At 50.2% G+C, this 25,643-nt stretch overlaps 1 protein-coding gene across 1 annotated transcript; it reads right to left on the bottom strand.

Annotated features, from left to right (window-relative positions):
* Positions 1-255: 255 nt before the first annotated feature.
* Ss18l1 (SS18L1 subunit of BAF chromatin remodeling complex) lies at positions 256-25,639 on the bottom strand. Its single transcript, XM_085831763.1, has 11 exons — positions 25,248-25,639; positions 15,736-15,812; positions 14,884-14,968; positions 13,108-13,252; positions 12,346-12,543; positions 10,517-10,681; positions 10,077-10,178; positions 8,576-8,668; positions 6,005-6,124; positions 4,660-4,787; positions 256-3,146 (listed from the first exon to the last, which is right to left on the bottom strand). The coding sequence occupies exons 1-11, from the start codon at positions 25,314-25,316 to the stop codon at positions 3,120-3,122; spliced, it is 1,209 nt and encodes a 402-aa protein (XP_085687889.1). The 5' UTR covers positions 25,317-25,639; the 3' UTR covers positions 256-3,119.
* Between the last annotated feature and the right edge of the window lie 4 nt (positions 25,640-25,643).

Below are 25,643 nucleotides of genomic sequence, written 5' to 3' on the forward strand. Positions count from 1 at the left end.
TGAATTCCTGCCCAGCCGGAGACACACAGTGATCCTGTCTCACAAAACCAGGAAAAAGCCAGGTGCCGGGTCGCACGCTATTAATTCCAGTCTCGGGAAAAAAGAGGCCGGGAATGTCTGAGAGTCACATAGGTTTGTACAGTGCGCCTCCGTCTAACCAAACAAACAAGGGTGAAAATGATAGGGTGTTTAAAAACTGTACTTCGTTCACAAATAACAAGACAGACGTAACATGCTCAATAAACAGAACTGAGGTAATGGCTAAAAAAGTGTTTTAATGGAAATGGAAAGTCTTCCTCTTTTTACAAGTTTGAATGGACACTCAGTCACTGAAGCCCACGTCTGAAAACTGGTATAACAGGAAAGGAAGACACCTCCTTTCTGGGCCAGACCTGTGTCTGCCCAGTGCCTCTGCAGACATCTCCCATCTCCCACTGTGCTATATGCTAAGTCTGCAAAGATGTCCATCCACCCATAGCCCCTGACAAGCGCAGCGGGTAGTGGTCAGCACATCTGAAAACCCCAGTCCTCAGTGGTCAAGTTCACCAAGTATTGAACGGATGCTGGGAAACAGGAGGAAGAATGAGCAGCGATTTCCAAATCTCCCTTTGCATCTTTTCTGGCCTTCAGTAGGAGGAGCCATTGAAAACAAAACACAGTCAACCACACCTGCACGAAGGGTTCATTTCAGCCTAGGACTTTTCAAACATTCATGTTACAGAAGAAAAGCTATAGTACAGGCAATGAAAAAGACTGGCATCACTTTCCCCCACAAAATTACATAAAAATCAACAAAACATTAAATAAACAATATTATTAATCATTAAATATATTAACACCAAAATCAGGTATAAATTAGGAAATAAATGTACAAACTATTTCACAAAGTGCTTTTAAAAATATATACACAACATTCAAGAAATTCTTAATGTAAGACATTTCAAATTGAACTTTTGGGGTGATACATATTTTAAGTGTTCTTTCAAAAAGCATTAACACGTACTAACACAGCACTTTACATATACACACACACATACACACTAATACAGCACTTTAACATACACACACATATATATACACACACATACATACACACACATACATATATATACACACACACACACACACACGTACACACTTGCACATGTATGCATACATAAAAGGCATATTCCCAGATTGGCAAGGAATAAAAACCATTTTCACAGTTACTTAAAATGTTTCGACATTTTCAATGGGATATTTAGCCCCCAAGTGAGCTTGTAGGCTAGTTTTTATAAAAATTGACAGAAAGGAAAGGAGCTAAAGAGATGACGAGTCCCTAAAATGAAGTTGCTAATACTTCTGCCACGTAGCGATCAGAAACTTGTTTCTGTAAAGTTAAAGCCGTCATGTAGTCAGCCCTTGCCTGTGTGTTTCCTAAACCCTGTGCCTATGAGACAGATATGCCCATGGTTGTTGATAACGGTCCCACAGGAGAGGGAGAATGTCCTAGAGTTAAGACGGCAGCCAATACAGACCAGTCCTTTGATCCGGCCCTTGACTCTCCTGTAAGTAAATGGAGCTGGCACTGTAAGTTCCAGCAAGACTGTCAAGATTAATTCAAGCAAACCCCACAAAGGTGCCTTACTACTGAGCTACAGGTAAGTTTTATATTTTAAAAACTATCAGCTGAAAACAGGTGTGGTGGTGCATGTCCGTGGTCTCAGTACCCGGGAGTGGAGGCTGGGGGATCATTAAGTTCAGCCTCAGCTATGTAGTGAGTTTGAGGCCAGTCTGGGCTACATATAAGACACAAATAAAGCAAAAGCATCCTGGTGGACAGGCCTGATGCACCAAGCCCTGCATCCTTGGGGATGGTTTTGTATGTTCCTGGTTGTTCTTAGCACTCATCTTCAAGGTTGTTCTTTTCTTCTCACAGTAACATTGTTATTATCCAAATAAATGCTGAGAAATATGCCTGCTGCATTATATGCGGTGTTTTCCATTGACAGAACCTTTTCAAAAAGGCTGTCTCTCATGTTTGCACAGAATTAAAACGAGATTAAACATCCTAGGAATGTTAAAAAAAAAAAAAAACAAAAAACCACCCAATCCTCACTGTATAAAACTTGCCCTTTTCATTCTAAAGAACGTAATAAAGTTATTTGGATTCATTAAAAATGCAGTGTGGATTTCAGACTTCCCTAAATGCAAAGGAACATCTGCTTGGCAATCTGAACTCAGAGGTCCCGAAGAAGGAATATAAACACTTGCCAACTGCTTGTAAAATTAAACATGAGTACTTTAAATTCTCTATAAACTTAGGTTTGGGCACACTCAAATCCTAGAGATGATGCCAAGGGCCAAAGCCATACTACACACAAGCAGCTGGGAGACAGCAAGAATTGCTCTTCAGACACCGCCCTCCTTAGTGAAGGCTCCCCTCACGCTGCCCACACCCTCACGGACTGTCATTTGGAATACAGTCATCGATCCTTCTTCACTCGCTAATACAAAGACATACTTTGGGATCATGGAAACTGGAGAGACACAGGCAATTGGTAAGTTCTGGAAAGGACAGCTCATGGTCCTTGCACACAAAGCACATCTTCCTTGTTATAGTGACATGACCCAAGACACAGAAGGTGTCCTCAAGCCCTACTTAGGCACAGAAGAGATGGTCACCTAGCGGTGTATGTATGTCAAGCTATGAGCCGCCAGTTGAAGAAACATTTACAGTCCACTTTGCAACAATGGTATGAGAGGGGGCAGACTGAGTCTGTTCACAGCAGCATGGACCATGATGTCTCTTAGACATTGTCTCATCACCAGGCACAGAACATGTGATGACACGGTGACCACCCCCCAAGCTAGCTAAGAACATCAGGGAGGGGGCGGGGGACACAAACAGGACAACCTCCCCATCGTACCGATATACAATACTTTACACAGCACCAAACATGTCACGCCATCGCAGCCAGTGGTGCACACGGCATCACACCCAGCATGAAACGAGCCTGCCTCTCATGCAGACACGGCACTGGGCAGAGAGGGTGACCAACATGTCGCTACTCATCAGAAGTGCCACCGGCTCGTCCAGAACATACTACTATGATGGGTCCAAAGACAATGCTTGTTCTTTATTGCTGGTAATTTCCATACTGGCCCTAAAGGAGAACAAGACATAGATTACACCTCTATAGTTTGGGTCTGCACACCCAAACATCAGGAAGCTTCCTCCCACAGCTGGAACCCTGGAGGGCCAGAATCCTGGAGGGCCAGAACCCTGGAGAGCCAGAACCCTGCAGGCCCAGAACCCTGGAGAGCCTGCTGGAATCCATGAACACTTCTGCAATGCAGAGGTACCGTCCTTCAGCCCAACAGTCACTCTCTAACCTTACACAATTGTTTTCCTTTTTTTTTTTTTTAAAGATTTATTTATTATATGTAAGTACACTGTAGCTGTCTTCAGACACTCCAGAAGAGGGCGCCAGATCTTGTTACGGATGGTTGTGAGCCACCATGTGGTTGCTGGGATTTGAACTCTGGACCTTCGGAAGAGCAGTCGGGTGCTCTTACCCACTGAGCCATCTCACCAGCCCCACAATTGTTTTCTTACTTATTTTGATCAGCTTTCCTCACAGGCAATGTGCCCTCCCTCACTGGGCAATCTGAAGAAAGGGCCTGGCCATGTGCCTAACTAGACATCATGGTGGCTCTCCGGGAAAGGAGTTCCCCGTGCCCCGATGGGGCAGCAGAGCTGCTGCTAACACGGGTGACCTCTTAACAGTCACACAGTCAGTACAAAATCTGACAGAGAAAGACCTGGAGCTTGAATCCAGGCTGACTACAGGGTTGGAAGCCAACAGAGCCCTGCACACAGAGGGGTCTCCTGGAGGACATATGGACACGGGCACTCAACCCCAGCTTCTTCTCCCCCACAGCTAGCTGAGGAGGGCTCCTCGGAGCCTACAGTGAAGAGTCTATGCAAAGCAGCCTGACAGGTTTCTGGTGACTATACCCAGGGGGGTGAAGCAGAGGGCAGAGGAGGCCTTGAGTATAATCTTTAGGGCAGGCAGACTCAGCACAGAGTCAAGTCTGAGCCACTGCCCAGGCTATTCCATCCTGCCAGGGACACACAGGACAGAGCCTAGAGCTGCTTCTGACCCTCAGAACTGGGAAGTCGGCTGGAGGAGTGACCTGCATCTATGGGTAGAGGCTAGGGACAGCAGAAAGCACATACAGTACACACAAAACCTTGCCTGTGCTTGACTAGGTCATGGGCCTACTGACTTGGTTGGGACCTTGAGGCACACAGCTATAACTCCTACAGGCTGCAGTAAAGGTTTGGATGGGGATGCTTGTCCCCGAGATGTCACTGCTGTGTCTCCTCTAGAGACAGATGTAGTCATGACCTCCAGTTTAGTCTGTAACTAAGTTAGCATGCCTCTCTGTTGACCCACAAATCCAAGAGACATTCTTTTCTGGCCTCTGGGAAAAGAGGTACCTGTGTCATTAAGACCATCTGAGCAACTCTAGCCCCACAGTGGCTGCACACTTCTGCTTTACCAGAGGCCAACTAGTCCCACCTGTTGTTCCTCAGGACAGTAAGAGAAACCCTTGCCAGGCCTCACTTGACACTTGGCAGATAGCGCTTCCTGAAACGCCCAGAAAGCTTGCCTGTTCATAGCCGTAAGGCCGCTGCTGCTGGGCAGAAGGTCCTGTCTGCGATGTTCTGTAACTTCCATACTGCTGACCTTGTCCTTGCTGGTAGCTTGAGTACTGTGAGGGGGCTCCCTGGGCAGGACCTGTGAAGACAGCAGAGGCGGTGAGACCAACCATGCCTGTGAACATCCAGGCACCAGGCAGCCGTCCTTTGGTGGGTACAGCCTGTGCTACAATAGTGTCACAACCCAGCTTGCCATCTGTGAGAGTCCTGTGAGGACTTGGGACTGTGCCCACACAGATATGGAGCACTGAGGGCCTATCCCCAGGACCACTGGAGGGCAGTTATAGTGGACCCGTAAAGCAGAGCCTTAAATGCCAACAGGAACAGGGAAATTCTCTAGCAGAAGAGAAATGTCAGGTTTCCTCTGAAGACTAAGGTGAAGGTTCTGGAGAGGATTGCTAAAGTCCCCACGTCTGTTTAGTTGTTCTTTTAGTGTGTGTGTGTGTGTGTATGTTTGTGTGATCACCACAGATGGCAATACTCTACCCATGGAGCTGCAGTCCAGCCCAGGGAGACTTTCAATGCCTCACGGCCTGCCCGAGGCTGTTCTTTTCCTTTTTTTAAAAAAAGATTTACTTATATGTACATGAGTACACTATAGCTGTCCAGATGGTTGTGAGCCTTCATGTGCTTGGTGGGAATTGAATTTAGGTCCTCTGCTTGCTCTGGTTAACCCCATTTGCTCAGGCCTTGCTCGCTCCGGCCCAAAGATTTATTTATTATAAATAAGTACACTGTAGCTGTCTTCAGATGCACCAGAAGAGGGCGTCTAATCTCATTAAGGATGGTTTTGAGGCACCATGTGGTTGCTGGGATTTGAACTCAGGACCTTCAGAAGAGCAGTCAGTGCTCTTAACCACTGAGCTATCTCGCCAGCCCTGTTTTTCTTTCCTTCTGCACATATATTTGCACATCACTCTCATCAAGTAGAGGCCAGAAGAGGGAGTCAGATCTTCCCTGGGACTGGAGTTACAGTCAGCTGGGATCTACTACGTAGATACTGAGAACCAAACCCAGGTCCTCCGCAAGTGCTGTTAACAGCTGCACCATCTCTCCAGGCCCCGATGTTGGTTTCTGATTGTGACCACTGTACAGGGATAAATGATGATCTTAGACACAGGGAGGCAGGTATTGGGTACATGGCAATCCTTTAAAACAACCCCCAACCTCTCCAGAGATCAATAGCCACACCAAAATAAGCCTACTCAACATCTGCCTAAACAGTTCCATCACAGTGTACGCAGCCCACAGCAGACACCAGAGGGTCCTCTGTGAGGAGACAGGCGTCCCTCTTACCGTAGCCCTGCTGCTGCCCCGGGTAGCTCTGCTGGTTGGGATACTGTTGCTGGGAGTAGGTCTGCTGCTGTGCTGTGCCCTGCTGGTACCCAGCCTGCTGCTGACTGTACTGGGAGTTTCCTGCAGAAAGAAGGGGCACAGTCTCATTTCTGGGCAGTGCAGGAGGCTCCCTGACACCCACAGGACAGTGAGTAGCCAAGGAATCCTTTCAACATGTCTCCAGAGGCAGTACGTTCCCACGATGGCTCAAATATCATATGGCTTTTTTTGTTTGTTGTTTTTTTTCGAGACAGGGTTTCTCTGTGTAGCCCTGGCAGTCCTGGAACTCGATCTGTAGACCAGGCTGGCCTTGCACTCAGAAATCCTCCTACCTCTGCCTCCCAAGTGCTAAGATTAAAGGCCACCACTGCTCAGCTCATATGGCATTTCTGTTTTAATATTTTATAAAATACAATTGAAAAGCCAGATAATATAAAATGGGTGATGTAGCTGCTCAGGTGACAGTTCTGCGCACTGAATGATCAAGTTCTACCGCACACATCTGACTGTTAGTCGTCAAGGTCACTGGATTTACAACCACACAACCCAGTCTGTCTGTGAAAGGTGTTTCTTGAAAGGCTGAACCAAATGTATGTGACACCAAGTCATGGCCTGGGGTCCCTGAATGAACAGAGGAGAAAGGAGCTGAGACACCTTTTGTTCCCTCTGCTTCCCACCTGTGGATGCAACAGCTGTCACAGGCTCCTGCCACCACGGACCTGTACTTGAAACTTTAAACCAAAGCAAACCCTTCCTAAGTTTCTTCTGTCCGGTGTTTTGTCGCCTCCGAAGTTACCTTTACTTCCTGAGACACGGGTGGGACCTTAATCAGAAACAAGATCTTCAGTGGATGCCAAGCGTGAGGGTCTGCGTGAAGCCAGAGAAATCTGAGCAGATACACAGAGGCCACAAGACAATGCAGGTAGAGTCTGGAGCGTGTCTCTCCAAGCCAAGAGAGAGCCAGACGGATGGCAGGCAGCAGATGCTGGAGAGGCCTGGTGCAGACCTGCCCTGAGCTGGCAGAAGGTAGCTCTGAAGACACCTTGACCTCAGATCTCAGGCCTCCAGAGCTAGGAGGGGGCGAAGGCCCGATGTCCCAAGATGCCCAACTGGTGCCCTGAGAGGCTGCACATCAAATGAGCAGACCACAGCGGAGGCTTGAGAGGACTGCTCTACCTACTAGGTGCTCGGTTTTGAAGGAATAAAATATAAATCAGGTAGCTGGTGAGAATCAAGTCTGAAGGGCTCAGTGAGACCAAGCAGGCAGAGTCAAACCTGTGGGCTAAATCATATGACATGTGACATAACAGTGTCACATAAAAGGACACTCACCTCCATGTGGAGTTATTCTAAGAGAGACTATAGGTCAATTAGTAAACATTTCACCGGGCAGTAGTAGCACATGCCTTTAATCCCAGGACTCAGGGTTAGGGTTAGGGTTAGGAGGGAGGTAGAGGCAGGCAGACCTCTGAGTTCAAGGTCAGCCTGGTCTACAGATAGAGTTCCAGGACAGCCAGGGATATACAGTGAAACCTGGTGTGGAAAAAACAAAAAAACAACAAAAAAATCCAGGAGAAGCCAGGCATGGTGGCCCACACCTTTAATCCCAGCATGAGGCAGAGGCAGAGGCAGAGGCAGGCAGATTTCTGAGTTGGAGGCCAGTCTGGTCTATAAAGTGAGCTCCAGGACAGCCAGGGTTACACAGAGAAACCCTGCCTCAAAAAACCAAAAAAAAAAAAAGTCCAGGAGAGATGGCTCAGAGGTTTAAGAGCGAGTGGCGACTCTCCCACAAGACCCAAATTTGGTTCTCACAGTCCATTAGGTGGTTCACAACAACCTATAACTCTAGCTCCAGGGGATCCAACACCCTCTTCTGGTCTTTAAGGATGGCCCCAGTGAGGGTGCACATGGCTACACACACACATTTTTAAAAATAATAAATATGTACTATGCATGTATGTATGTATGTATGCATGCATGCTAAGTGCATGCTAAGTCCTATTGAGCCCCTGCCTCTCAACTTGCTCAGGGACTATGTCTCTCCTCTTACTTCCACATTCCATGGCATCTCATCAGTGACAATGCCTGCCAGCCATTTATACCACGGAGGGGCAAATGCTATGAAGCAAGGCTTTCTGTCTCAGAGCCTCACAGCAACAACACACAGCTATCCCTCTCTCCCCCATTCCCACAGCACCACGAAGGTCTCCATGCTGGGGCTACAAGCTCTTAAAAAAAGCAGCCATCCTACTAGCTCCTGGGCTATTAAGCTGGAAGAATTGCCATGTTTGTCTCCTAGCAGCAAAATCCCCAACATAGTCAAACTCAGCCCTGTTTCCCAAATGCACAAGGCAAGTGAAGCCCTGCAGCGCGCAGCCCGCAAACCCAACTCCACAGACCTACACCAATCACTCGGCTGAGACGCGCTGGAGGCCAGCACTGCTAGGTCGAGGGGTGTAGTGTCTGAACCACTGTGCCTGTGCTGCGCCTCTGTGCACTGGGGCATGGTGTGCGCCCTGCCATGCTTCTTACCCCCCTCGTAGTAGTGCTGTGTGGGATCCTCAAATGAGCGGTCATAGCTCTGCTCTGTGTAGGACGACTGCTGATAGGCGTAGTCACCGTGGCCTACAAGAAAACAGGTGATGTGTGTGGAGGTGTCTGTCTCCGTGCCTTGGCCCTGGGGGACAATGGGCTCTGCAACAGTGAGCTCGGGCCAGGGGATGAGGCAGAACTGGCTGAGTCTACTTCTCCAAGCCTCTCCAAGACCCTCTTTTCTCTCTCATTCTCTCTCTTGTTCTTGTTCTCTCTCTCTCTCTCTCTCTCTCTCTTTCTCTCTCTCTCCCTCCCTCCCTCCCTCCCTCCCTCCCTCCCTCCCTCCCTCTCCACCTCTAAACTGCAGATGTCACCAACCCTGTGGGACTGCTGTAAACCACAGAGCAAATCAAGACTCTTGACAGCACCAGCTGCTCTCTTCTGTCCTTGTACAGCTCCTGGGGGTTTCTGGGTAATAGTATGCTATGTCCACGAAAAGGCTTTTGGATCATGCCACCACCTCCCACCAGGAGTCACGTCTTGGTACAAGACTTGTCTCTGCCACCTACCTTGCTCTTATCCCTATCCCAGACTTACAGCTTACCTCATACTATGGCTGACACCAGGGCCCTGGCCAGAGCTCCCCAGAGAACTCTACCTTTATCTCTCAAAATCTATATTTACAATGGATATTTATTGAGACAGGGTATCCTAAGGTAGCCCAGGCTGGTTTCAAATTCTTTTTTTTTTTTTTTTTGGTTTTTCAAGACAGGGTTTCTCTGAGCCCTGGCTGTCCTGGAACTCACTTTGTAGACCAGGCTGGCCTCGAACTCGGAAATCCACCTGCCTCTGCCTCCCGAGTGCTGGGATTAAAGGCGTGCACCACCACGCCCGGCTGGTTTCAAATTCTTAATCTTCCTGCTTTACCTACCCGAGACCTGAGATTCTAGGCCTGGGCTACCATACCCAATATTAAGATCATTTTAAATGTCACTTCCACAAATCCACTTAAAGGTAACTGGAAGTGACAATTCGCTGAAGTGAGGGCAGGAAGCTAAAAGTTGGGACCCATCATGTTATATACAACTGTTATCGATGGCTGGCTCCACCTAGCTCAGACTGTTACTACCTTCTGGGAAAGGGAGGCAGAGAAAACTCAAAGAGGTGGATGGAGTCCCATGATGATGCTCAGGGAACATCTGAATTAGGACCTGCCATGTCCCAGGTACTCCGTGACCCTCTGCATGGCTACCTCCATGCTCAGCATCCACTGTAAACCCAGCCCCTGATCAGCAGAAAGGCCTGGACCTCTAGCTTAGCATCTGTGCCCTCCATATCTGTGCCCTCCATCTTAGTACCTGTGACCTCCATATCTGAGACCAGCCTCAGTCCATGCCCCAGTGTGCTTAAGCAGAGGGGACTCAGGATGCTTTGCTGATAGGACACAGAGCTCTGGATATGAAGAGCAGATCAACCAGGAGCTGCCAGCAGTGCGCCTTACCATCTGGGTAGTACTGTTGACTCATGGGCTCTGCGGAGCCCTGGCTGTGGCTGTACTGTTCGCTGTAGTACTCCTCTTGGCCCAGGTACTGCTGGGAAGAGCCTGTAGGGATGTGACCAGACACTTAAGACCAGCATGCAGTGGGTAAGACACACTCACACCTGGTTTAGCAGCAAAGCCTTGACCATGGGAGGAACACACCCAGGACTATTCAACCACTAATCCTTCTTCTCATAACCCAAATACTCTGGAACTGGAACAACAGCCTCCTGTGTCCTCAGACCCAAATATCTGCTCCCTGGGCTAGCTGATGCTCACCTGGTCCCCCATGGCACCTATGCATCTAGCGTCCTTGCTTGCGCCTTGGAGAAAACCTTACGACTCCCACCCGGAGAGAGAGTACTGACCCCTCGCCGACGGCTGAAGCAGGCAGGCCTCACCTTGCTGGGAGGGTCTGTAGGGCGCCATGGGCCGCTGCCCCATCATGCTGCCTCCTTGGCCACCCTGGCCCATCATGGCAATGGGTGCCTGGCCCTGGTAATGCTGGCTTCCACCCTGTGCTGAGTTGTAGTGGGACGTGGCTGCCTGCTGGTGCATCATGGAGACTGTAAAAGGACAGAGACTCCAAAATAAACCTGAGAAAGCTCTAGGGTAGAGCTCCTTTCCCCGAAAACCCGACTCCCTCTGATAACTAGTACCTTTGATTCCAAGTTGTACCTGTAACAGTGTGAGCTGCATCCATAAACCCGGTACAAGGCTAGACCTCAGTTGTTAGGACTAACATTCGGCTATCTTAGGAAAGAGCCACTGGGCAAGACGGATCAGGCCCTCAGGCCCATACACAGCTCCTGGCCACAGAAACTAAAATCCTGCCCTTCCTTGTCCCCAGAGCTTGTCCTTCAGGTGTCACAGTGTGCTCTCTCTACAGCACTGTGGACTATACCTGCCTGCCTGCTGGCCCAGCTACACACTGCTTAGAAGTCACTGAAACAGCAACATCCCACAGAAACAAAATAAGAGCCATTTGTTTTAAAGTTTGTAGAAAGCCAGGTAGAGTATGCATGTCACCTTAGCTACTCAAAAAATGGAGGAAAGAAGATCCCTAGTTCAAGGCCAGCCATGGCAATTTAGTGAGGGAGTGTAGCTCACTAGTAGAGCCCTTACCTTGCATTACGAGACCCCGTGTTTAGTCCCTAGCACTAAAGAAACAAAGGAAAAAAGGAAGAAAGGAAGAAAGGAAGAAAGAGAGAGAAGGAAGAAAAAGCTTCTAGAATCCATGTTGAAAAAAAGAAAACGGGTGAAACACTCTTCAAAGAAACATTGTAACACTGCACTTGCAAAATAAACCTGCAGTGCTATGACTATAGAAAACATGAAGGAAACATACCATCTTATTTTGCAACATTCCTCTGAGACAGGTGTCTCTGATGTTTAGGGAACATCTGGATTGGGACCTGCCAAGTCTCAGGTATTCCATGACCCTCTGCATGGCTACCTCCATGCTCAGCATCCACTGTAAACCAGGGCCCCTGCTCTGCACAAAGGCCTGGACCTCCAGCTTAGCACCTGTGCCTTCCATCTTAGTACCTGTGACCTCCATATCTGTGACCTCCAGCTTAGTAGCTGTGACCTTCATATCTGTGACCTCCATATCTCTGACCTCCTGCTTAGTACCTATAACCTCCAGTTTAGTACCTATGACCTTCATATCTATGACTTCCAGCTTAGTACCTGTAACCCCCAGTTTAGTACTTGTGACCTCCAACTTAGTAGGTGTGACCTCCATATCTGTGACCTCCAGCTTAGTAGCTGTGACCTTCATATCTGTGATCTCCATATCTGTGACCTCCAGCTTAGTACCTGTGACTTCCATATCTGTGACCTCCAGCTTAGTACCTGTGACCTCCAACTCAGTACCTGTGACCTCCTTGTCTGTGACTTCAAGTATTAGTACCTGTGACCTCCAGCTTTAGTATTTGGACCTCCATTTATCTTTTCTTCTTCTAGCCTTTGCCAGGGGTCCCTCCCCTGAGACCAGTGTTCCTCTTCCAAGTCAGCCAATGGTTTCCTTTCCTTAGAATTGCTGAGGCCTCTGAGCAACACTCAGGGCTGAGTCAGTTTGTCCACCATCCCAGCCCTGTGGAGACGCCCAGGGAAGATCCACAGCACACCAGGGGGACTGTCCCTTAGGAGCTACACAGACAAGTTGCCTGAGTTTGCTAGGGTTGGGAGCTGGCCACAGATATGGGGCCAGGTATAGGGATAGTACCTGGGTTGGACTGCATGTTGATGTTGGTCCGAGACACATAGTTGCTGATGGCACCTTGGCCTTGCATGGGGACACTCTGTGAGGTAGGTCCAGAGTGGCTGTACCCAGGGCCAGTACCATGGCCACTGCCTGACAAGCTCATGGAGGTTGTAGGCAGTGTGCTCTGAGCCGTCTGCTGCATGGACACGTGGTTTGGACCTGCCAGGAAAGGTCCAAGAGGTAGCGTCAGGCACTGGAGGCCAGGTTTCCACATCAAATAAAGACATCCAAGTTCCCTTCAGATGACTTTGAGAGGAAGGCTAACCCAAGGTCATTAACACTTAGGAATGGAGTGAGTGATTAATGAACACACAGACACAGACACGCAGACACACACACACACACACACACACTGGCAAGCGCACACATGTTCCTGAGAGCCCCCGGTTGGTAGTAGGAGTTCTTATTTTGTAGCATGAACAGCAGCAACACCAGACTACCATTCTTAAAGAACGCACACAGAAGCACATAACCGTACATTAAATGCCACAGGTCAGAATAAAGTGGACCTGGGTACTTGGAGTCAGCTTCATGTCCTCTGCATGGTTATTAACCACCACAGACACTTAGGCTCAGAGGAGTACCTGCAGCCAGGACAGTGGGAGAGAGGTGGGCGCAGGACAGGAGGGAAGGCACTGTGCCCAGCCCTGCTGGGCGTGGGCTGCCACTATAGCCTGCTATCTATAGCTACCTTGGTGATATCGCTGCAGCAAACCTGCTCACCGTTACCGATCTGGCCCTGCATGAGGGAGGCAGGGGGCAGGCCTGTGCTGACGGTATCGCTGAGGCTGCCCTGGGGGTGCAGGCCCTGGCTGGAACCACTCTGACTCAGTGCTCCAGGCCCGAGGTTCATGTTCTGTGTTGGAGGCTGTTGATGACAGAGAGGTTGGAGCAAGAGAGAGTTAGCTCAGAGAATAAGCACCGAGAGCCACCCTGGGGACTCAGTGACCCATGCTGATTGCACAGCCACCAACCAGCATGGTACTGAGCTGACACCCATGACATCAGACACAAATCAGCCGGCCAAGGGTCGCAGTGCCTACATTCATCGATGAACTAGTCAGTGTGCAAGCTAGCTTCCTGTACTTTCACTCCCTGTATCCTCTCCCCTCTCCTCCTCCATCCATCTCCTCAGCCAAACATACTGTGAAGAAGTGAAGTGTCTCTTCTCCTCACCAAACGGTGGCTGCAAAGGTTTGCACACACATGCTATCGATACCTGGCCAAGAAAAGGAGCTCCTAACCCGGACTGGTGCTACAGGCCCACAGTCTCAGCAGAGAAGTGGAGGCAGGAGGATGGCAAGTTCAAGTGTTGCCTGGGCTACAGAGTGAGTTCAAGTTCAGTCTTGGAAAAACAGACCTGGAGACTTAAAATTTATTTTTAAGATGTAAAAAAGAGGCCTAAGAATATAGTTTCATATGCACAACGCTCTAGGTTCAACCCTAGTACTGAAAGAAATGAGAAGGGTCATCTCCAGCAGGAGCAACACCACAGCTGACCACGGTGATGCCACTTGTAAAGCCTGTGCTTTCCAAGGGAGCCACGTGCCAGGAGAAAGTCATTTCCTGGTAACACATCTGCCCTGGCACCTGCGGTCAGCCTTGGTCATCATGGGTGGCTTCTTCTCTTGGCCACGTTATCATGTTATCTCATGTGGCCACAGGCATACTCTCCGACATCACAGTTAAAGTTTAATTTGAGGAAAATGCATTTACAGAAAATCAAACAGACAATAAAATATTTGTAGTGGTATCTGGGATCTGGGATGTGACTGCACTGGAGAGTTCCCCTTTTAACTAACTTACTTTCTTTCTTTCTTTCTTTCTTTTTCAAGACAGGGCTTCTCTGTGTAGCCCTGGCTGTCCTGGAACTCACTTTGTAGACCATGCTGGCCTTAAACTCAGAAATCTGCTTGCCTCTGCCTCCTGATTGCTGGGATTAAAGGCTTGCACCACCACGCCCAGCCCCTTTAACTTTTATTTATTTATTTATTTATTTATTTATTTATTTATTTATTTGGACAGGGTTCATTGTGTGTAGCTTTAGCTAGCTTGGTACTTGATATATGGCCCAGTCTGGCTTCAAACTGACAGCAAGCCTCCTGTGTCAGCTTCCCAAGTGCTAGGATTACAGGAGTACACCTAGAAAGACTTATTTATTATTAAGAAAAATATTTACTTTTCTATCCCAGTCGTATACCTGTATGCATTGGGACTGTGCAAGCCATTGGCTGGGGGGGAGGTGGGGAAAAGAAAGGGCTTCCAACAAAGGCAAAAACCCTCTCCTGTCAGTCATAAAACTCACCCTTAACATTCCCAGGGTTGGTCATGGGGCCACCTCCCTAAACTAAGTAGTCTAAATCCCAGTTCCTCCTGTCCACTACAGTCATTTACGACCCCTCCCAGAACCCCTAATTTCTGATGCCTCATAGCTCTGGGCTGCTGTTGGTCACCTGTCTACCTGAGGTGACACGTGCAGAAACCGGCCGCAGTACCTACCGCGGGAAGCAGGGACTGCATGTTCTGATTGGAGTCTGCTATGGTGGCTAGGTAGACCAGGTTCCGATGCAGGATCTGCTGGTACCTGTGGAGAAGCAAGCACACAGGTGAAGCTGCCACATCCAACGCAGAGCCAAGTCGAACCAAGTCAGCCTTGGCCTCCGGCTTTGCAGGACAGCGAACACTGACACCTATGCCAGGCTGGAAACGGGCAGCTGGCCGCTCTCCAAAGTCCAGCAAGGGGTCAGGTGCAGCCAAGCCCTAAGCAGGCTCCCATTTCATGATTGAACCCCTGAAAGACCCTGGGGCGTGAGCCAGGAGGAAGGTGGTTGATGGGAGAGGAGGAGAGGCCTGGACATCACGGCAGGGCAACAGGGAACAGAGCCCTGCTCCACAGAGCCAGATGTGAGGCTGACCTCACAGAGCAGACATCCTGAGGTGCCCTGGAAGGAAACAGGAAAGGCCCAGGGGACTCAGGCACCTCACCCACACGGCACATTAGGCAAGGTCTCACTTCTCTCCGACCAGCTAAACAAGATGAGGACCCAGGAGACCCAAGGCCCCTCGTGAAGATGAGAGATAGGTCTGAGGTACTCTGCCCACCCAGAGGCACAAGCTGCCTTCTGGTTGGGTCTACTACTGGCCCCATGGGTGGAGGCTGTAGAAACACCTCTCCATGTTCCCCTTTGCCTCTTTCCCCCAAGCCCTCATGAGAAGGCTTTCCATGCCACTTGTTCTCCAGGACCACCTCTGACCTCCCTCTGCTCTGCACCAAGGAAGCTTTCCCAGCATGTGGAGAAGGCAGTCACAGAGCCCGGGGCGGGCCGGGTCCTGGGCCGGCACGTTACTCACTGCGTGCACTCAGCTGTCTTGCCCTTGCTCTGGTAATCCAGGATGCATTGGATCAGGTGGTGGTTCTCATCCAGCATCTGGGGGAGAGGTAAGCAGGGTGCATGCAAGGTCACTCAGCAGCTGGTTCACATCTAGGGCATCAGGACCCTTAGGGGAGTGTGCTAGGGGCACACACTCCAGGTCCTGGTCCCTACCTACAATCACAATTCCACAAGAGCGCAGAGGCAGCTTATAGGGGCACCCACTCTAGGCGTTGGCTCCTACCTAGAGAGCTCCACAGACCCTCAAATCTCAACTCCACAAGAGGGCAGGGCCAGCTTACATCCATCCCTAGGCCAGTGAGAGAAGCCCAGGAAATGCACGGCCAGTAGGAGGCACTGTAGATACACAAGGCTAGGCAAGACAATGATCTCCCTGAGACCTGAGGACATGAAAGGAAGGGGGCAGAGGCCCAGGCTACACTCTGCAGAGGCTGGCACTTTTCTGAGACTGTCTTACACATCATATAGGGTCTGGATTAGAAGCATGGAGTGGAATGTGAATGGTCAGGCATGAACATGCTAGAGGACAGTGGGCTGTCAGAAATGTGGTGCAAGCCAGAGTCTCTGTTCCAGGGAGAAGGAAGCTGACCCTCCCTCCAGCAGGCACAGCCCACGCTGGTCAGAAATGCAGATCCCAGGCCTGTACCTGCCCAGGTGGATGGTACACATGGCAGCGCTGGGAGGCACTGGGCTGAGCTCCAGAGGTGTCCTGGATGTGCTGTCTTGTCTCTTGGAGACTGTAGCACACTCTCCCCAAACTCAGTCATGTGAGTCTGACCTCCACAGCCCCTAAGGCGGTTCTGGCATGTGCTGGTTCCAATGACCAGTAACACTGAGTGGGGTATCAGGGACACTGGGCGTGAAAATGCTTGTGAGTAAAGGGGGCTGAGCTTATGGACAGGCATGGTACACAAGGGTCTTCTGTCACCTGATGGTCCTTGAAGGGCATCTGAGAAAGACAGAGGGAGGGATGGGAGGGGACAGAAGAAGTGTGGCAAGCCAGTGGGCAGAGGACAGCCAGCAGGCACAGCTCTGAGCCACTTTCTACCTGGAGTGACCACTGTCCCTGGGGGAGGACGCCAGGAACATCTGTCACTTCCTGTGCCACACAGGGTCTGTACTCAAGCGCTCACACCAGGCAGGCCCTTCCTCCACCTTCACAAAAACACACACTTGCCCTGTTCCTTTAGGCTGCCGGCTGCCCTTCCCTCTACTTTGCATTGTGGGTCCCTGGACCTGCCCTCTGCCTGAGACCAGCTCACACCTCAGCCTATAGTACCTCAGGTACAGTCTCCTCTGTCCAGCTCCTTTAAAGCGCCTCCTCTCCACTGTTTTCCTGGACTGAGTGCCCACCAGGGGGCGCTGCCACACAGAAGCTGCTTATGATCTAAAGGGCAGGTAAGGACTTTCACTCACCCCTCTCCCTGCACTCCCCCCAACACACACACACACACACACACACACACACACACAAAAGCAAGGCTCCCAGAATCCTCTTCTTCAACCCCTCACTCTCAAGGAGAGGCTCTTTCCAAGGACACAAAGTAAAACCCCTACAGCAAGTCCAGGTTGTCATGAAAGCCACAACAGCCTAAAGGAAGATGCAGAGGCTGCTGACAGCTCTATGGTACAGCCAGCCACACAGAGGGACAGTGCCGATTCACACAGAACCGAGCATTTGCAAGTACAGAACTGGTGTCATGTTTTAAGATTTGTTTCTTAGTGCTGGGCAGTGGTAGCTCATGCCTTTAATCCCAGCAGAGGCAGAGGCAGGTGGATTTCTGAGTTTGAGGCCAGCCTGGTCTACTGAGTAAGTTCCAGGATAGCCAGGACTATACAGAGAAACTCTGTCTCGAAAAACAAAACAAAACAAAAAAACATTTGTTTTTTTTTTTTATAACTGTGTGTATGTTAACTTGTGTGCTAGTATGTGTGTGACGTGTGCAGGTACCCAGAAAGGCCAGAAGAGGGGGATCACATCCCCTAGAGCTGGAGTTACAGGTGATTGTGAGCTGCTCAGTGAGGGTGCTAGGAAGTGAACCTGGAGCCTCAGCTAGGGCAGTACATGCTTAACTGCTGAGCACATCTCCAGCCCATGCTTTCCAGCAAACAGGATGTTGGCTTGCTTAGGTAAGACCTGGACACTGATGGGTGGCCAAGGCTCAAGACAGGGCTGTCCCCTGCCTGTACTCCTCTGGCAGGGATGGGGGAAGGGAGCACCACCCCTGGAAGGCAAAGAGCCTCTCAGCTGTCACACAGGGACATCGGACCCTGTCCCAGTCTCAACAGGGCTGTTTATGATGGCCAGTATCAGCCTATGAAGGAAGCCTGTCCTCCGGGTCAGACACTAGACCCAAAGGCTGGGTGTACAGTCCAGTGGTAGCGCATCTGCCTAACATGTGGAACTCCAAACTGATCCCTCAGATTGGGTCTCAATGGCCAACACTTGGAGCAACCAAGATCATGAAGAAAACATCAACTCAATATTCAGAACACAAGAATAAAGACAAGTTACTATATAAATGAAAGATAACAGAGCTATTTAAAATTAATATAGGGTGCTGGGCAATATAGGTGCATGCTTTTAATCCCAGCACTTGGACACAGAGAAAGGCAGATTTCTGTGAGTATATGGCCAGCCTGGTCTACACAGTGAGTTCCAGGACAGCCAGAGCTACACAGAGAAACCTTGTCTCAAAAAACAAAACAATACAGCTGGAGAAATGACTCACTGATTAAGAGAACTAACTATTCTTCCAGAGGTCCTGAGTTCAAATCCCAGCACCCACATGGTGGCTCACAACCACCTGTAATGGAATCCAATGCCCTCTTCTGGTGTGCAAATAGAGCACTCACTCCCCCCACCCCCACTGTGTGTGTGTATATATATACATTTGCATATATATGTGTAGTATATATATATTATACATACACACATATATAAAAGCATAAATAAATCTTTAAAAAAAATGGCTGGGTATTGGTGGCTCATGCTTTTAATCACAGCACTCAGGAGGCAGGAACAGGTAGATCTCTAAGTCGAGGCCAGCCTGGTCTGCAGTTAGTTCCAGCACAGCCAGGGCTACACAGAGAAACCCTGTCTCAAAAAACAAAACCAAACACAAACCAACAAATAAAACCAACACAGACCTCCAAACCTCTGCCACAGCTGCCATGCACAGGTGTACTAATATGTGGAATAAAAACCAAACCAAAACAAACAATGCGTGCCAAGAATACCAATAGCAGGCAGAAAGAGTGTCAGAAATTGAAGGCTAACCTGGTCTACATTGTGGGTTCTAGGCCAGTGAGAACTACACAGAGAGACCTTGTTAAAAATCAAAACAATAGGGATGGAGAAATGACTCGGTGGTTAAGGGTGAGTGCTGATCTTGCAGAAGACCTGAGTTCAATACCTAGCATCTACTCAGAAAGCTCACAAGTGTCTACAACTGAAGGATTACCTAGATTAGACTGGGGTAAGAAGACCCATCATCCACTGTGAGTGATTCTAGTCCAAGGGCTGAGGTCCTGAGCACAACTGTCCCTCTCATCTCCTTGTTTTCTGTTCCCTTCAATCCTAGAGAAAAACTCTCTAAAGACCAGGATGTGAAAAGGGAGGTGAGACACACTGCATTTTAGGACAGGATTTTCTGAGAAGTAAAACACTCCATTCTACAGGGACCGTCCTTAAGAAAGAAGTAAACAACTCAAAATAGCTTCAGGAAGTCCCTGAAACTGACCAGATTCACTGGGCCTCAAGAGTATACATATAAGGAGTAAGAACCACTGGGCAGACTCCCAGACAAACCCATCCACCTGGAAGAGGCTCTCCAACCTGCCGAGCAGTCTGCAGCCTGTGCAGTCTGCTGCAGGCTCCCAGCTTTGTGAGCTGTCACCCATGGTAGAGAAACCTTTGGTGATGCAGCTATCTTTGAGTCATTTCTGGGAGGCAGATGCCCGACCTAAGCACACTCCGGGAGAGTGCTGCAGCCCTACTGAACATTCACCCACTGCACAAGACATGAATTAGCTGTGCAAGCTTCCAAGCAGTCCCAAAATCACACACACACAGGCCCTTGTGGGAGGAACACACAGCCTTGTAGTCTCACTACCACGCTTAACACAGATGTCTGGTTTTCAAAGACTACATACGCAGTTAAGTACATGACCACAGGTACAATATGTTTCCATCTTCCTGAGACAACACGGGTGTCATTTCTGGTCCTGTGCATCTTTGAATACTGAGAAGACTGAGTTAGCTCAGCACAGCACAGCTCCCTGCCTCCATGAGAATCTCAGCGCTGAGGAAAGGTACACACAGATGGCAGATGACGTTAAAACCCTGCATGTTCAGATGAATCCAAACTGCATGCCACCAACCGCCTCTTTACAGGATTCTGGACTGGCCACGGTTTTCTACCATTTCCTACAGAGGCCTCAGCACTCTTGCATAACAGCACCAAGATGGTCTGGTCCACCCATACTGCTCAACTGGCTTTAACTCAACATCACCTTCCCTCTAAAAGCAGGAAACTGAGGCCCAAAAAGCACGTGTCAAGAAGAAATGATGGAAGAGGATTTGAGCCCAAGAAGCCGGAGCAGCCTTCTTTGCTCTCACACAGTCCAGAGTGTAAACATTTTTATTTCCTCAGATGATGGGATAAGAGCTGCGCTCAAGCTATGCAAATACACAGCTTGGGCTGAGCCCAGAACATTTTTTTCTGTGTGCTAACTATCCCTATCCCTAGGCCTAGGCCTGGAAGCTTCTAACCTGCATACAATCTAATCTTCCAAGCTGACTGATTCAGTCTGCCTGCTCTCTGCTTTTGATTAAATTGTTCTGCTTGGCCTCCTAGAACATAGGCAATACGTTCTGATCTTCTGGCTCCTTCTCATTCTCTGGCTTGTTCTATCTTCACCTGTGTCTGGCTTCTCTCTGCAACCTGTTTCAGTAAAACTGACACACACACACACCTGTTTCCGTAAACTAATACATACACACACACACACACAAAATCTTTTTTCTTCTTACTAATCTTAAAAAAAAAAGATTTATTTATTTGTATGTGAGTACACTGTAGCTGTCTTCAGACACACCAAAAGAGGGCATCAGATCCCATTACAGATGGTTGTGAGCCACCATGTGGTTGCTGGAATTTAAACTCAGGATCTCTGGAAGAGCAGTCAATGCTCTTAACCTCTGAGCCATCTCTCCAGCCTCCTCTCTCATTACTTTTAAGTTGCCTCTCTTTGCTGTGTTGTTTTGTGTGTGTGTGTGACTTGGATGTATCCCATGCCTGACTCATTCTGTCAAATCTTTCTCTCATTTGTCACTTTGTCTGCCTCTCAATTAAACACAGCTTTCAAGCATGGCTGCTTCCTTCTATAAGCTAACCTTCCCTTCATTGTTAGGGAGTGAAGTTGTGGACTAAGAGAGTGTCTGCACTCCAGCCAGTTCATACAGACCAGAGCAGCCAGGCCGCTGAATTAAAATTCCTCTACACCAGAGGACCCCCATGTGTACATGCTTACAACTAGACACAATCTGAAAGGTAGCACAAATGGATCCTGCCCATAGCCTGTTCTACACAGCATCCCACAGTCCCCCACCCCTCACTCCTTCAGGCCTTTCTCTCCCGCACATACTCCATGAACTAGGCTCTGAAGCTTGGCTGCTTTCCTCCAGCTTTAGTTCCGCGCCGTTTGCTGGTGCTCATATCTAGCCCTCACTGCACCTGCTGGACACAGTGCGTTCCTCACCTGTAGCTTGGGGACTTTCTGGAAATGGCCCTGGGCTCCAAGCACAGAGATAGTGGTAGTCAAGCCCGCTGGTCCAGTAATCTAGGAACATGCCTAAGGCAGAACACCACATACCAAACGGGATAGGTGTTCTTTCCCAAGGCACACAAAAGATGGGGTGTAGGGAGGTGGCGGACACTGAATCCTGCTCCAAGTGACTCTCCCCTTGAGACTGGGGAACAGATCTGGCCTTTGGCCAGAGATGTCTTCTTGGGAATGTTTCCAGCCAGGCCTCAGTGAGCAGAGGGTACAGGCCTGTGTGTCTCTTTCCAAAGAACACCTGTCCCCTCTTCTCTTCATCCAAGGAATGCAAGGCTCAGGCTGAGAACCATGCAGAGTGGTTCTCTGCCTGACAGAAAGCAAAGAGGCCAAGGGCTGTTCTCTCCCCAAGGTGAGCTCCAGACTGGGGAATGAAGGGATATCATTCCTTCCCCACTCCAGAGATGGGAGGAGAAACCTTGTGCCCCCCCTAGGGAGTACTGTTGCTCAAGAACAGCTACCCAAGAGCCATTACTCTTCCACTTTAATAGGAGACTCAGACTCAGTTCCACACATCATTCACCGTTATGGGGACAGCTCTCATATTCCAAGCAGCCAAGGTGCTTTACTAACAGGATTGACTTTAGAAGCCTGGACACTGGGCGCTGGTGGCGCACACCTTTAGTCCCAGCACTTGGGAGGCAGAGGCAGGTGGATTTCTGAGTTCAAGGCCAGCCTGGTCTACAGAGTGAGTTCCAGGACAGCCAGAGCTATACAGAGAAACCCTGTCTCTAAAAAAAAAACCAAAAAACACCCCCCCCCCCAAAAAAAAAGCCTGGAGACTGGAACCCGTCAAAGGAGAAGGACCTGACTCCATAATCCTCTGACCTCCACCTGTACACTGTGGCACATGCACCCATGCATGTAAATAATAATAATAATAATGATAATATCAGCAACAGAGATATGTAACTTTTATTGTGTAATTGTTACATGAAACAGCAGGGGGCGTCCAGTGGGCCTTCTAATAGGCATGCAGCCACCCAAATCACTGCACTATACCCTGGCTGGTTGCACCCTCAGCTAGTGGAGAGAAAGACAGAGTTAGAGTTGGTCCTTGGCCAGTGGTGTCTCTGAGAGCTCTAGCCAGCTGTAGTTCCACCTCAGGATCCCAGGCACACACATTGTCCACACAAAGCACAGTTCTGACTATATCCTCGTTAGGTGCCAGTGCTCTGTCACACGGTCACTTGCTCCAGGTCAGGGCAGCTCTCCAGACTCCCACTCTGGGTCACCACTCCCTGCAGGCCACATCTAGAACTATTCGAAGCTTGCTCAAATTTCCTGACCTCATACACTTACTTCTATGGAAAGCCCCAAACTTGGAAAGAAGGCTATCTGCAAACCAATGTTACCTTATGAGAATGTTAACTTATGAGAATGTTATGCTTCTGAGAAGAGTCAGAAAAACAGGCGAGGAGATCCCAGAAGAGGAAAACAGAGATCTCATCACAGACCAAAGGACACCAAAGGCTGTGGGAGCCACCAGAAGCTGGGAAGGTATGAGGTAGCCTCCCCCAGAACTTCGGTAGAGAAGGAAGCCAGCCAGCCTTCACACCTTGACAGAGTGAGTGAGTGAAAACTGTTGTCTAATGTCACCTGGGTCGTGGCCAGTCAGGGAAGTTATGGGACAGGAATACATCCACCTAGCCAGAACCTGTGCTATGGATTCTATAGTTTATAGGGTGTACCATGCAAGACTACGGACCAGCAAAGGCCACGTCAGTACATGCTAACTCATATGCCACCAGCAATACCTCCAAGTCCTACAATGGCCTTGTGACTGTCGAGAGAAGATTGAGGAGAAGACATTGCGGGCTGGGACGGTTTAGCAAGCTCCATCCTCCAAGAACGAGCTGTTACTTCCTTTGCTTTCACCACCCACTGGCCTTTTCCTTCTCTGGAACCCCTAGCTCTCCCCAATGGTCTCAGCGTGGGCTGGTTAGCGCGCGCGCGTGCACACACACACACACACACACACACACACGCACACACACACACCTTGAGCTGCCTTTGAACTTGTCATGTAGCTCAGGCTGTTCTTAGACCTTCCCGTCTTGCCACATATGCTGCAGAATGTAACTGCAGTGGCGCATCATCAGGCCAGGTCAGAGTGCACGGTTTAAGTACACGACACATCCCCCCTCAAGCCTTCTCAGACTCCCCAGTAAAGGATTCACAGAGACAGGAAGTGAATTGCCGGCCCTACCAGGTTAAGGACCTTGACAGGCTAAACTTAAGACCCACTTCCAAAGATTCACAGGCTGAATTTCTGCCCTGAGCTGAGGTCAGCCAACATCTCCTCTTTGTGATCTGATGTTTGGGGTCGTCCTCCAACACACCCTTGCCTGGAGAAACTGAGGATCTTTGATGAGCACGTTTGACTACAAAACTCTGACTAAATGTTGAAGCCAAAAGTGGCGCTGGAAACAGTGACTGTTAAGATCCAGCAGCCAGAGTGCCTGGACACTGTCTGGACTGCCAATGTGTGGAGTACTCCACCCTCCACCAACCAAGGCTCCTAGTTCATGGCCACACAGACAGCAGCCTGTGGAGCCACACGGAAGGGCTACTATTAGCTCTACTACCACGTAGCCTCTGTAGCCTCCTTCACTAAGTCACTTCTGCAAAAAGTTAAATGAGGCAAGATCTATAAAAGCTGCATTTCTGCTCTCCTCCAATAATCTCCCCTGCTAACTAGGACTTGCCAACAGTGATAACCATTATGTTCCTAAGGAGGATAGCAAGGGTGATCTGGGAAACAGGCGACAAGCGAAGAAAATCCCCACAAGCCTCTGAGGGAGTAGAGAGGCCAATTTCCTTTGGGAACTAACTGGCTCAAAAGAATTCAAGAATTCTGTAAAAGGAACCAGAATTAGGAAAAGCCAGCACGTAAGAAAGATGCCTGGAACCGCGAAGGCAAACAGTAAAAAGCTAAAGTGTCCAAGCCAAAACTTAAAGCTTCCTTTTGTTAAAGACGTCCACACACCCACGCAAACGCCTTCTCTGAGAAACTGGCCCAAACTAAAGGATGGAACTGAGAGACTGCAGGACAAACCTGCGGTGTCTGAAGCCAGGGTGCAGGAGACTAGGCTCGCAGATACCCAGTGGCCCGAGCGGGGGCGGGGCTGCGCTAGCCTCAAGTCCGCCGCGTGCAGCAAGCTCTGGACAGCGGTGCGGGCTCTGGAATGGCACACACACTTTGGATGCGTTCCTTTGTGCAGGGCACCGCAGTACCTCACAAGAGCGGCCAGCTCGCCGCAGCGGCGCGCTGCCTGCGCCCCCTTCTCCACTCGCCAAGCAGCGCGCAAAGGCGCGCGACCGTCGCTACCAGGGCTGTCAGCAGAGCGCGACAAGCCCCCGCCCCGGCTGGAGGGGCCGCGGGCCCCGGCGTCTCGCTCTGTCGCGTCTGCTGCCTGGGGCGCTCTGGGAGAACAACGCGCAACGCGCTCCGGGGTCCCCACCCCCTGCGGCCGCCTGGCCCCCGCTGCCAGTGCCTCCAGCAAAGTTGGCGCAGGCTTTCCTGGGGGCGCGCGGAGCCGCCGTCAGGGGTCCGTGCGGCGGGCTGTGTCCCGGCTTTGTTCGTGCCCCGCGCCCACCCGCACTCTGTACCCTCTCGGCCATGCCCACCTTCTGGATGGTCTGCTGAGTGACCTCCCCTTTGCCTCTCGGCCGCGCCGACGCGAAGGCCACGGACATGGTGGTGGCGCGGACTCAGCCCCTGATCATTGGGGTTTATTCTCCGGCTGCGCCCCGCGGCCCGAGGTGCCCATTCTCCGCAGCGCGGGGGCGGGGACACGGGGGGCGCGGTGCCGTGGGCTCGCCCGCCTGCCTGTCGCCAATGCGCGCTCGAGTCCCCCGCGTCCCCACGCCTTACGCGACTGCCTCCCGGGACAGGATACCGCTCGGAGGCCCCCTGCACCCGGCCTGCGCTCTTCGTCCAGCCGGTAGCCGCTACACCGCCCCCTGTGCTGAGCTTCGGTGGTTCCGCCCGCCCTGCCCCGCCCCGCCGTGCCGCACGTCCCC

This window comes from Mus caroli, unplaced genomic scaffold (genome assembly GCF_978045245.1).
Source record: "Mus caroli unplaced genomic scaffold, Mus_caroli_1 scaffold_2, whole genome shotgun sequence".
Taxonomy (NCBI): domain Eukaryota; kingdom Metazoa; phylum Chordata; class Mammalia; order Rodentia; family Muridae; genus Mus; species Mus caroli.